The following is a 13,670-nucleotide window of genomic DNA, read 5'->3' on the forward strand; positions in this document are numbered from 1 at the left end:
TCGTCACTGTTGCTGTTTTAACACCGTTGCACAGCATTAAGTGACTGCTGCATGTCTTAGGACAGCTGACAACTGAGCAGCTGACAAAACTCGCGATACTGTGTGATCATCATAGTCTATTAACGAGCAATGCCCACCTGTTGATGGCATATCCACATGTTTCCATAATATTAGACATTGGGCTCCAGCAATTCACCTTGACACAGTGTCAGACATAATGAGAACATTAAGGAAGCCTTGTATGCTGACCGAAAAACCTTGTTACATTACAATCTTTTCAATAGTGGGAGTTAGCCTCAAAAGGATGTCTGCTGTTAAGTTTGTACAAAATTACATTGATTTTTACGGCTAAAGAGCAGTGGTTCTTAATCTGGGGTGCACACCCCCCCTGGGAGTGCGAGATGCCCTGTCCGGGGGTGTGAGACATGCCAGCTTTATTAGAAGGTAAATCGTCAACAAATTAAGCACGACTACTTTTTTAATTAAACCTATGTATTAACATACTTTGTTTTTTACGATTGAGAACCAAAGGGGTGCAAGGCTGCACTAAAGGTTAACAACCACTGCTATAGAGGAATCTCGGTCTGGGTTAATCCTGGAATGGGATGTCAACTTGCAACCTACTGACGGTTAAGTGCTCTGCCACAACAAATTCTGGCAGAATTTAATATTGCTCGTGTAAGCAGTGCATATAATCTAATCAAGAAGTCTTGAAAAAATAGTGGGAAAGTTTGGATTTATTTTGGCGACGGACAACAGGCTCAAATACAAACTTCATCTGGCATTCAGAAGTGTAAAACAAAGCCCATAGTGACTCCCATGGGGTCCTCCACAACACAGCTGATGTAACAACTGATGCTCTGTCATCTGAATGTTTTTAATTTCTAGCCCTGTCCCTCGAAGGTTTTTTTTTATTATGCAACATTGACAGGACACGTATAGTTGGACTTTCATTCCACAAAAATGGGCTGTTCACCATGGCAAATAAAGCCAGCGTTGACTCAATCGAGGCCACATCTGCTCGTGAGGGTGACCACTGGTGCCAAGGATGGCTGCCGAGCACGGTGTGGGGATGCGAGGTGAGTAATGTCTCTTTAAAAGCAAACGATGCCTGCTGTTTTTCGTGTCCTGTCTGTGGGGATGCCATGGCAGAATGCTCCCCACGATACCAAGAAGAGGGAGCGTGAAGGCCCCAGGAAGGCAGTGGCAAAATGGTGGCCCGCACAGACCAACGGTTTAAAATGTTGGTCATCTGATTAACAGCATGTATTTTTTTTATAACACGAACTAAACCATGGTGGCTTTTTATTATGCAGCCATTGTTCAAGGGGCTGAAACTAACTTCTTCCATCTTCACGTGACTGCAGGAATTCATATTCTTTGGGTCTTTCGGTAAAGCCACGTAGATAGATCTTCCATTGACATGCTAACCTCTCACAATACAATGGCCACTTCCGCAGCTTCGTCGTCGTGGAGGTGGCTCTCCGATTTACCCGATCTTACATTTACATGCAAATTTCATCACTAGCCCCGCCCACTTCGCTTGTGACCCTTGGGCTACACCCATCTCAAACCTTTATAACATCCTGCCTCAGCAGGTCTCCCGCTGTTTTTTTCACCTGATGACGATTGCTTGTATTGCGATCAAAACGTTATATTTTTATTATTTTTTCTATCTACGTGGCTTTACCGAAACACCCAAAGAATATGAATTCCTGCAGTCACGAAAGCTTTAAGTCAAGATTTAACCGCCTCTACTGGGAGAGTTTCCACGACTATTAGATCTTTTAACAAACTTGGAGACAAGAAGGCTCATCTGATCGAGTCGCTCGATCAGATGCCACGTCACTAAGGTAATACCGATCGCCTTTACACTGACATCTGCTGCTGTCACTTCTTCTAATGCTAAATGGATCTTGTTCAGGGCTGGCCTAGCCCTGACCTCCATTTAGAGAGAATAAGATTGCTCCGATTTAAACGAGACAATCTTGATTTGAAGCTTTCGTGACTGCAGGAATTAATACTCTTTGGTTCTTTCGGTAAAGTCACGTAGATAGAAAATTAATAGATCACGACGTTTCGATCGCAACACAAGCAACCATCATCAGGTGGGAAAAACAGCAGGAGGACTGCTGATGCAAACATCAGCAGTTCTCGTGATCTATTAATTTTCTATCTACGTGACTTTACCGAAAGAACCAAAGAGTTTGAACTGGACAATTTAGACAAGACTCTCTTGCAATCACACTTAACATTGACGGACATTTTTTCTTATTTTACGTGGCTTTACCGAAAGACCAAAGAATATAACTTCTTCCATTTGATAACAGCAAGCTGAAACCCGTATCTGAAACGAGATTTTAAACCTAAGTTTGGGTGGTGCCACTGGCTCTCGAACATGGCCATTGAGACCATTGAGTGATTTTGCCACCTCTGGGTTTTGTTGATATCTTTGTGCTTTTACTTGTCGACCATATCGCAATTTATTTTCAAAATGGAGAAAAAATTGCTGTACTGTGAACAGGATCCATGCTGTTCATGGGCTTCCTCAAAAATAGGTCTATAAACAACGATTTTCAAATTTCATACTAATTTAGAGGTATCATTGGATCCAAACTCATTTATTTTGTAATGTAATGCAACAATGCAGGGCAACATCGTAAAACAAAGACACTTTGTATTCACATAATTTACTTACATGATTGACTATTAAGATAATTTTTTCTCTCCCAAAACTAAGTAATTTAACTTTAAAAAAGTATTTACATAAGGCACACTTTGAGATGGAAGAAGTATATTCTTCAGTCACGTTTTCACAGGATGTGCTGCAGAATCTCAGAAGCCAGGGATGCCACGGTCACATCTGCAGTAGAACTGAAAAAATACATAATGTTCAACATACATTCATCCAGCACATCTTCCATAGACTTTTCGCAAAATATGAAAATGTTAACACCTACATCTGCAGTGTAAGACAAGGTGGACTCTCAACCAATTAGAGTTCGTGAAAAGTCCGTGTTAGTCTGCTCAAATTAAGGGTAGTCATCTCCGTTGACAGCCCTGAGACATTTGTAGACATTTTACATTGCCATACCCATACCCAGTATTTTCCATAGGATAACCACTTTTGACCTCCCACAACGTGGTACGTATCAACCCGGATAATTTACGGAGCCAACCCCTTGAGATTTCAACATGTGACATCTGATTCTAGAGTTGAGGATTCTGACCACAGCGCCACCTGACTAGTACAACTTGTGAATAATGTGCGTGCATTGTGTTTTTCTCATGCTAGATGGGCACAAGGCCAAACAAGGCCAAACAAAGCCACTGAGTCAGACGTAAAGCCAGACAGTAGTTGGCTATAGGAATAACCCAGACTGGTTCGTCTTGTTTTTGCACATTTCCTCAAAAAGTCTAACACTCACAAATGACTGTAAGATGCTTCATAACATATGACCCCAAGTGAGTAATAATGGTTACTCACGCATACATATGAGTTTATACATGTTTGCGCTGTACAAATTTGCTGTGTGCTATGAATCGTAATTATGCAGGTATTACGAGGAAATACATGTAATAGAATTGACTTTTCATCTCGGAAAATTTCTCTTTCCCAATATGTTAATGGCCATAAGTACAATTGCAGAACCAAAGCTTATCATTACTGCACAAGTCAATAGCCAAAGTGTCTCCCTGCTTAAAACGGAGTGATGTCCATCTTCATGGTGGAAATATAACATTCAAGATAACCACCTACGATACCCATATAGGAGCGTCATATGGAATTTGCAACATTGGTCGTGTACAACTATTGTTGTTTCTAATCTAGATAACACACGTGTGTGTTTCAGATAACACACGTGTGTGTTTCAGACAACACACGTGTGTGTTATTTGAAACTATTTAAATAAAATGGCATAAATATAGATTTGAGCCAGGAATCTCAGTGCTGTTGGCTTGGTACTCTGACATAGCCATTATCGGCTCCATTGTTAAGCCAATGTTAAGCTTGGCTTCATCTCACCTGGCAGTGATGGCCAGCTGCTGTAGCGCTGAGGTGAGAACATCGCCGTGCAGCCTCACGCTCTGGGTGTGCTTCTCATCGGCAGTCACCTGCTCACACAAAGCGGCAGATATATTGATTGTACACTGGTGCTTTTTGCTGCGGTTTTTCTTCGTGGACTCGGTGATGATATGTCAATGCCAATATCAAAGTGTCTTCCTCTTTATTTTGTTGTTGTTTTCTCTTTAGTTCATTGCCGTGCTTGATTTTATTTTTATAATTTCGAGGCTATCTTGGTCTCTTGACTTCTCACCTGGTTAAACAAAACAAACTCAAGTGATCTCCCTGCTCAAACAAACCTTTGGGGTGGCATTCTTCTCTGAGAACCCATGAGCCAATGGTCAAAATTCTTTACAAGAACCATTTTACTCAAAAGACAACTGTTGCTGAACTCCCACAGAGTGATACTCAATTCAATGACTCAACTGTCTATCACATATAAAACATCACTCAAATACGTGTGTCAGGAATGGAAATGAGTTATTGTTATTGCACTGTATGGGCATGTATGGATACATTCTAAATATCCTGCTATATTAGCACTTTTCTGTGTTACCAAATATATTTTTTTAAGTGGCTGAAATCTGAATTTGAATCAGGAATTTCAATGCCAGTACATACAGATCTATTAGAGGCCTAGATGGGGCAGGCAATGGGCTATAGAACACCGATTTGTGGGATGGTTAGCATCTGCCATAACACAGCGCTGGAGGTTCAGTTTTAACCAGAGTAATAGCACAGGAAATGGACAGCTATTCAGTGTCTTTCCGATTATTACGGTTGGCTACGTACGATACGAAAGAAGTTCAACTGACAATGCAATCTGGCCGTGGAGCCGTGGCGCAGTGGTTAGCACATAGCACTATGAACCCGGGGACCTGAGTTTGACTCTTGGCCACGGTGGTATCTTAACTGGTACTGGGCCCCTTTCACTAACCAGCACTGACCAGACTAGTGAAGTATGGTCAAGTAACCCGCACGATCGACATGTTGTAGTGAGGCCGTCATCCAGCAGTGGAGTGATAAAAGGGCTGTGAATTATTATGGATTGGTCTACCTTCTTCACCAAGGTGTGTAAACATCCATCTGTCAGCATCTACAGTTAATTTGACACAAAATACAAGCTTGGTTGCACGTAGCCCAACGTTTAATGAGGATTCCTGGAATTACCAGCTGGGTTTCTAAGTCTCTTAGCCGTTTGTGCCGACACACCCATCATAAATTACTGAATCCTTAATTACATTTGCCAGTGAGCAATGACGCAAAGAGATGTTTGCATTGTTTCAATGACCCCTGAGACAATAACAAATATTTTCTCTGGCCACTAGGTCAGTCATCAAACAAATAACTTTTAATGATTGCAATTTCATAATTTTCACGACTGGTACTTAGAAGTGTCCAGTATTTAGGAAAACAAATAACGTGAGGTGTTTTATGCAATTTTTTTTATCTAGTTTCCAAAATGGTAAATTAATTATTTGCACCTCGAAAAAAATTGTTAAGGCTTCATGCACTGATGGGTTCGTCGAATATTTCAAAAGTAACTGCACAATGCCAGGTTGTTGTCAAAGAGAGCTAATGTTGATGTTGGTGACACCATTCCCCATGGAGCCTCTGACTTGATTATGTCGGTGTCTACCTGATCAAATTAATATTGGGGAGTCGGTCGCGGAAATGCTACGTTCCCTACAATAACTATCATCATAAAAGCTATGTTCAATCTACTGATGGATGAAAGCCTCCCCAAGCTGGTACCATTACTCTGCTTGAAACACTGTCAACATTCCACAAAAAGTACAAATTTGATCAAGTCTGGAGGGATAATGGATGATGTCCCTGATTCGAATTTGTACTCAACATATTCTGATGAAGAGTCAAGAATCTAACCCAGGCAAACCTTTGCAAGCTGGGAAGTGACTGAGAATTGTTTTCACCCATCACAAAAACATATCCATATTTTAAGCATGATATCTCAGCCAGACAGCATGCGGTTTTCCTACAATGGGCGTGTCCTGCTTTTTGTACATTGTTTTGATATGCTGATGCTTTGAGATGTTATATAAGTCCAAATATTACGTACATACAAATTTTATTAAACAAAAATTAACTAGCCACAATGGGAACGAAACAACATTTTCATTTATAAATGCCATTGATAGTGAATAATTGCAATTGGACCTTATTGAGTTATCATATATCACACACATACTCCAGAATCCAGATGCATTATTATACCAGTCACTACTGAATTTATATGTTTCAGTTTTTTGGGGCGCCATGGTGGCGAGATGTTAACTACCTCGTCTGGTATACAGGAGGTCGTGGGTTCGATCCCAACCCTGATGCATGTATATTTGGAGTTTGCATGTTGTCCCTGTAGTCACATGGACTTTTCCCTCCACATTTAGAATCAATATGCGTTGGGAGTATTTGGCTGCTATACATTTCCACACGATAAGCCACTTCCTTGAGCTATTATTTGTGGCCAGGTCGCTTTTTAAAAGAGCTACATAGCTAGTGGGCCATACCTGCTAAACTAAAATTAGTTTAGCTAGTTTAGTATAATCTGCATACTATAATTATATTTCTTATATGGATGTTTATATAATTTCTACCACTGGCCAAGAGAAATGGGTGCCACCCACTGCTCGTTTCGGTAGGCAAACTGAGTTGGATACTTTTTTGTTACCCTGGGATTCATTTGCAGAGTAGATGAGATATTTCATTATCAATTATGTGGCCTTACCAATATATACATTATGAAGTCAAACAAAGTTTCAAAGAAGCACAAAATTAAATTAAATCTTGGTGCCAAAATGTAACGTAGACTAGGGGCCTGTGTTTATACTACAGCTGTGTCTCCCATTGTGTGGCTGCTAAACTTTTCCTGATGTGCAGAAGTTCCAGCCACTAACCCACCCCCGGGAACACAATGTTATTATATATACCTAAAAATTATGCTGTGTAAATTCCCTTCAAAAGGACCGCTACACACCACAGGACTGCCTGAACATGTGCATTCACGCAAATAAGTAGCCACATGTGCTTGCACGTACACAGTCACGTGCTCAAAAGTGAATTCACATGCTTGTACACAGATACATGTGTGTGCATAAACATGAATGCCAAAGAACATACGCAGGAGCTGTGCCAACATGTGGCTGTCTGCTGCTCACCCCATAATTAGCAGGCAGCTTCCCGGGGGGCGGGAGGGGTCCTGCCTAATTTCGGAATATTACAAATAATACCTGACCTTTTCCTACTTCCCTACCCTAACAAAATGCCATGCACACAGTACATGACATGCTTGGCACCATCATCGAGCTAAAGGAGTGAATGTTGGCTGGGTAAGAGAGGTGCTCCTCGTAAAGTCTTGGAATGTTAAGAATTCCAACACTGGTGCAATCAAATATAAGCACACCTGCACATCTCACGCTTGTGTTCGAAACACGAATGCAGTCCAACGCTCATGAGCTTTATAGAGCATATAACCTCTGATTAGCATGGTTGGCTATGTACGATGCGAAATAAGTTACGTAACATACAGTGAGGGAAAAAAAGTATTTGATCCCCCACTGATTTTGTATGTTTGCCCACTGACAAAGAAATGATTAGTGTAGTATTTTAATGGTAGGTTTATTTGAACAGTGAGAGATAGAATAACAAAAAAATCCAGAAAAACGCATGTCAAAAATGTTATAAATTGATTTCCATTTTAATGAGGGAAATAAGTATTTGACTCCCTCTCAATCAGAAAGATTGCTGGCTCCCAGGTGTCTTTTATACAGGTAACGAGCTGAGATTAGGAGCACACTTTTAAAGAAAGTGCTCCTAATCTCAGCGTGTTACCTGTATAAAAGACACCTGTCCACAGAAGCAATCAATCAATCAGATTCCAAACTCTCCACCATGGCCAAGACCAAAGAGTTGTCCAAGGATGTCAGGGACAAGATTGTAGACATACACAAGGCTGAAATGGGCTACAAGACCATTGCCAAGCAGCTTGGTGAGAAGGTGACAACAGTTGGTGCGATTTTTCGCAAATGGAAGAAACACAAAAGAACTGTCTCTCCCTCGGCCTGGGGCTCCATGCAAGATCTCACCTCGTGGAGTTGCAATGATCATGAGAACGGTGAGGAATCAGCCCAGAACTACACGGGAGGATCGTGTCAGTGATCTCCAGGCAGCTGGGACCATAGTCACCAATAAAACAATTGGTAACACACTATGCCGTGAAGGACTGAAATCCTGCAGCACCCGCAAGGTCCCCCTGCTCAAGAAAGCACATATACATGCCCGTCTGAAGTTTGCCAATGAACATCTGAATGATTCAGAGGACAACTGGGTGAAAGTGTTTTGGTCAGATGAGACCAAAATTAAGCTCTTTGGCATCAACTCAACTCGCCGTGTTTGGAGGAGGAATGCTGCCTATGACCCCAAGAACATCATCCCCACCATTAAACATGGAGGTGGAAACATTATGCTTTGGAGGTGTTTTTCTGCTAAGGGGACAGGACAACTTCACCGCATCAAAGGGACGATGGACGGGGCCATGTACCGTCAAATCTTGGGTGAGAACCTCCTTCCCTCAGCCAGGGCATTGAAAATGGGTCGTGGATGGGTATTCCAGCATGACAATGACCCAAAACACACGGCCAAGGCAACAAAGGAGTGGCTCAAGAAGAAGCACATTAAGGTCCTGGAGTGGCCTAGCCAGTCTACAGACCTTAATCCCATATAAAATCTGTGGAGGTAGCTGAAGGATCGAGTTGCCAAACGTCAGCCTCGAAACCTTAACGACTTGGAGAAAATCTGCAGAGGAGTGGGACAAAATCCCTCCTGAGATGTGTGCAAACCTGGTGGCCAACTACAAGAAACGTCTGACCTCTGTGATTGCCAACAAGGGTTTTGCCACCAAGTACTAAGTCATGTTTTGCAGAGGGGTCAAATACTTATTTCCCTCATTAAAATGCAAATCAATTTATAACATTTTTGACATGCGTTTTTCTGGATTTTGTTGTTGTTATTCTGTCTCTCACTGTTCAAATAAACCTACCATTAAAATTATAGACTGACCATTTCTTTGTCAGTGGGCAAACGTACAAAATCAGCAGAGGATCAAATACTTTTTTCCCTCACTGTAGCTCCACACTCAAACAAGATTCAGACAATGTTCTTCTCCACTGGCAGCCCTGAGATGTGGAGAACAATTCCAAATTCCATTGGCAAAGACCAGTCTCCATAAAACAATGACGACTGACTTCCCTTATAATGGTGGACAGAACACATGTTTGTATATTGGCCCCGTTGCTCTGTTTGGGTCTACATTCACAGACAATGAGGCTGATGTGGAGGCAGTATCATGCCAGGTTCGTTCATAACATTACACATACAATCCCCAAGCAGTGCTACATACAATCCGAAATGTTAAGAATATTGTGTTGCCACACTGCAAAATATCACCCATTTCGCCAAATGGGCTGGCAGGGAATGTGCTGTTAGTTGGCACTTGGCATGGCGATCTTGGCACAAAGAGGTGACTGTGTGGCCAGAACCATGCATGCTCGGCTAACTTGGTCTCAGAATTGCTGATGCTGACCACACTGCACCAGGTACTTGTTTCAGGTGTAATCATTCCAGGTGCAGACATAAGTTGTCTCTCATGTTGTTCACGGACGAAAATTTAAGCAAGTATGAAGAGATATTAGCAGATTTTGCTATAACTACACAGTTGCTCCCTCTCCTATTCTTCCCCACACAAACACAAAGATCCCCCGTATAGCCTTAACAAACTGTAAGGGCAAGTGCTGTTAGCATGCACTTATGAAGGCTGGCATGGCACATGAGGGAGTAGGTGGCCAGCACCATGCCCAACCGCCTTTGTCTCCCTAGTGGCGATGTTTACACACCGCCCAGGACCCGTTCAGATAAGTCACTGCTGTTGACGGTGAGCTGGAATCGTAGTGCTAACCACTACACTACCGCTCCGCCCACACACACAGAGCCTCGCACACTTAACACACTTAAAGGACCACCATGGCTAGAAACAAACTCCCTTCTTCAATTGCATTGTGCAAAGAAAATGTTGGGTCACGAATTATGTTCGCACCAAAAGAAACACATTTCAAAAACATGCTGCCATACCGTTGTAAGCTGTTTTCTAAAAAGAAAGGGTGTGCAGAGGCAATAGCAGCAGGTGATGGCTATTTATCACATGTAGCGACCAGTGACGTGTGGTGAGGTCAATGGCTGGGGAGGCACTGGCTAGTGTCAGAGCCAGATTCACGCACTGAGGGGGGCGTGGCCTCACTGAGGGGGGCGTGGCCTCACTGAGGGGGGCGTGTTAGACACGTCCCCCTCAGTGAGGCAGATGTGATAGCTGCCTCCCCTGGTGCTTTTTCATTGCAGTTTCATGACGAGACCAGCGAGCCTAAATATCTGTATACACATACGTGAAATAAGTTACCTGGAGTATGGAAGGCGAGGACATGAAATGAAGGGGTCTACAAACATTACATTGGTGACACACTGAGATAGTAACAGGCACGCGCTTATTGCCCGCGCTCCATCCAGTTACTGAGGGGTTGCGCAATCAGAGGGGAGGCTGAGCTCGTCGCTGCCTCACCTCTCGTCTCTCCCTGTATTTGCAGCGGAGCTCTGCACATTTGGCGATTTTGACTATAAACATTTCTTGGAATCGTAGAGAAATGACATTTATAACAGATCAGTGGAAAAATCTTAATATTTATTTGATTATTCTTTTTTTTACTTTCCGTAACAGCTATTTTCATTGGAGTATGACAGGTGAGGCTCTGCCTCCCCTGCCTCCCCTGCCCGCACGTCCCTGGTAGTGACCCCATCCACTCCACGAGGTGCTTGGGGAGGGGAAGGAATGAAGACTTTCTTTGGTATTTTTTTTTCATACAACATCTTACTCCTAAGTGGGATGTGTTAACATTTTAAGCAATTCATATATGTAAACATGCAAAAAAGCTACCAAAACGGTCAATTTGTCCTTTACAAATAGTCAAAGTAACAAACAAAGTGAATGTTTTAAGTAGCCGGTGTTCATCTTTGTTGGCAGCACTCAGACAGTGGTGTAAATTAAACATTTAAATGGTGCAAACCGTTCTCCCCATAGAAAACCCTTTGTGATTCATTCAAAGTGGTCCTAATTGTATCTATACAAGGGAAATAATGGGTTTAATGAACTTCTAACCAAGATTTAAAATCGCAACAAGAATTGCAACATTTTCAATGCTTTTGAAATTCATTTTGTATCTTAATATGTATGAAATGCTCTTGGTATATTTTATTTGACCATAATTAGTATAAAATCTAGCATCTACATATCACGTACCCTCCTGGTTGGTATTGTAAAACAATTAAAATGTTTTTCCTCACGTTTGAAGAACCAATCATTGTAGAGAAAGGAAACATTTCACTTAAACTGCTTTACGTATTTGGTAACAGGACACTCATAAAAAAAGTAATGTCTCTGTTACAAGACTTCCAGGATAAACTTGAATTCATACAGATGTAAATTAATAAACACATGTACTAAGACACCAACACATGTTTTGTCACCACCATAAATGCTGTACTCTGGTGAAACAATAAAATACAAAGACAATGCAATGCCCTACGTGTAGATATACTAAACATAGGTACTAGTTAACGTTGACACCCATAAAACAATCGCAGCTCTTTTTTTTTTTATTCCTGATCTCTATACAGTATTTCATTAAAAAAAAAATTGCACAAACAGCAAATGGTCACATCTTGTCAAGTGCCTCAGAAGATCGCAACACACAAGCGACAACTGCTTATGCAGTCACTTCCACCTTTCTCGCCAGGTGCTATACGGCGCTTCTTTGCACCCTTATGAAGCAATGGTGGACAACCTACGGCCTGCAGGCTACATACGGTCCATGGAGCCCCTCCTGGTGGCCTGGTCTAAGCGTTGTCCATGGTGATGCGTGGGGTCATGATTAGCGCACAAACACGGTATCAAGCTTGCAGCCTACTGAGGTGAAGGAGGGCCGCTCAGGTGGCTCATGAACTCGTCTAGGTTGCCCATCGCTGCTATAAAGCACGTGTTTTTTTTGTGTGTGTGTCAACCAACAACAAAAATGTAACCATATATTTTTTTATCATGGTACATTAGATCAGTGGATACACTACTCCCATTGGTTGCTACAGCTGAGGCCATCAACTCACTTCACATGAGAAACCAGTTAAATCGTGGGTGGTTGAAACCTGAATTCAGGCCTTTGATCTCAGCCGAGCTTGCTCAATCGCTTTCACATGGCCATTGCAAGTACGATGAACCACCTCTTGGTTGCTTTTCTGTATGGTAAAAGATTGTGGGTCAGCTTTAAGCTCCTGGTGCTACAGCCTAGCTTCGACATAACTTAGGCTGCTGGGCCCTGCAGCATACTCTGCCACTCACCAGCCTCTTGATGATGCGCAGGAGCAGCTTCTGCTGTTTGGGGTGTGGAGCGGTGGCTTGCAGAGCGGTGGCGAGGTGTGCGGCGCTCTCGGGACCCGTGCAGTCGGCATCCTCCGCACCGTACAGCTGCACTACCAGCGACAGGCAGCTCAGAGCGCGCTCCCCCACCTCACTCTCCTCCACGCACAGCTGGCAAAGACAAACAGGGGTGGAAGCATGTAGTTTTTGTTTTTGTATGTGTCTCTAAAGTGGGGTGCGGTAGTTTGGCAGTTAACGCGCTGCGCCCCGCTCATGGACAACACCAGTGGCGATTATCGGAATCGGTCCTAAGCCTCCCCTAGGTCGACTCAGTAGGGGGTACAGGTGGTGCATCTGCCAGTCATTTTAGTAGGTTTGACACTTCACGTGGCCTTAAAGTGCAAATAGCCTGAGACAAGCGCCATGGTGACATCACCACCACTTTGACGAATGGCGATTGTTGTGTATTTGTGGAGAGTGGTAGTGCAACAGTTAGCGCGCTGCACTACGAAACTGGCCACACCAGTTCGATTCCCGCTCATGGCCAACACCAGTGACGATTATCTGAATCGGTCCTGGGCTTCTCCTAGGTCGACTCAGCCTCAAATGAGTACCGAGTGCAGTGTGTAACCATCGCTGCTAGAGAGACAAAGGCAGCCGGGCGTGGTGCTGGCCACCTACCCCCTCGTGTGCTGTGGCAGCTTTCATAGGTGCTCGCTAACAGCACTTGCCCCAACAGTCTCTTGTAAGGCTATACAGGGGATCTTTGTCTTTGTTGTAAAGTGGAGGCACAGTGGTTCACAAGCTGAAATTAGGACCCCCTGTGACCTCGGTAAATTTCCTGGCTATGCATAACCTGTTCTAATTCACTCTGAGTTAAGTTGACTCAGTATGATGTTTCAACATCACTGTTGGGAAGAATAAGGCCAAACTACCATCTGAAGTGCACTGCACTTATAATCACCATGACCTGGATTAAATTTGTGGTTGTTAACAGCTGGGCATTAAATTAAAAGTCACCAGAATCACATTACAGTGAGTGAACTACTGATGTGTTGTGCATGGTAGTATAGTGGTTAGTGAGGTTAGATTCACAACCATGAAACTCACTGCTGGAAACTGGTATTTTAACCT

At 42.9% G+C, this 13,670-nt stretch overlaps 1 protein-coding gene across 4 annotated transcripts in view; it reads right to left on the minus strand.

Moving 5' to 3' along the window:
• Positions 1-719: 719 nt before the first annotated feature.
• Positions 720-13,670, minus strand: part of ULK4 (unc-51 like kinase 4) — an 86,541-nt gene continuing 73,590 nt past the window's right edge. For 2 of the 4 annotated variants that reach the window (XM_076071312.1, XM_076071311.1), the window contains exons 36-37: positions 12,519-12,707; positions 8,784-10,941 (exon numbers count right to left, since the gene is read on the minus strand). In XM_076071312.1, the coding sequence (XP_075927427.1) occupies positions 10,618-10,941; positions 12,519-12,707 (513 nt within the window). In that variant the 3' untranslated portion in view covers positions 8,784-10,617. Of the gene's footprint in view, positions 2,875-4,027; positions 4,117-8,783; positions 10,942-12,518; positions 12,708-13,670 lie in introns of those variants that run through there. The other 2 variants (XM_032959493.2, XM_076071316.1) reach the window with 2 other exon arrangements.

This window comes from Petromyzon marinus, chromosome 2 (assembly GCF_048934315.1).
Source record: "Petromyzon marinus isolate PM22_M1 ecotype Great Lakes invasive population chromosome 2, UKy_Petmar_22M1.pri1.0, whole genome shotgun sequence".
Lineage (NCBI taxonomy): Eukaryota > Metazoa > Chordata > Hyperoartia > Petromyzontiformes > Petromyzontidae > Petromyzon > Petromyzon marinus.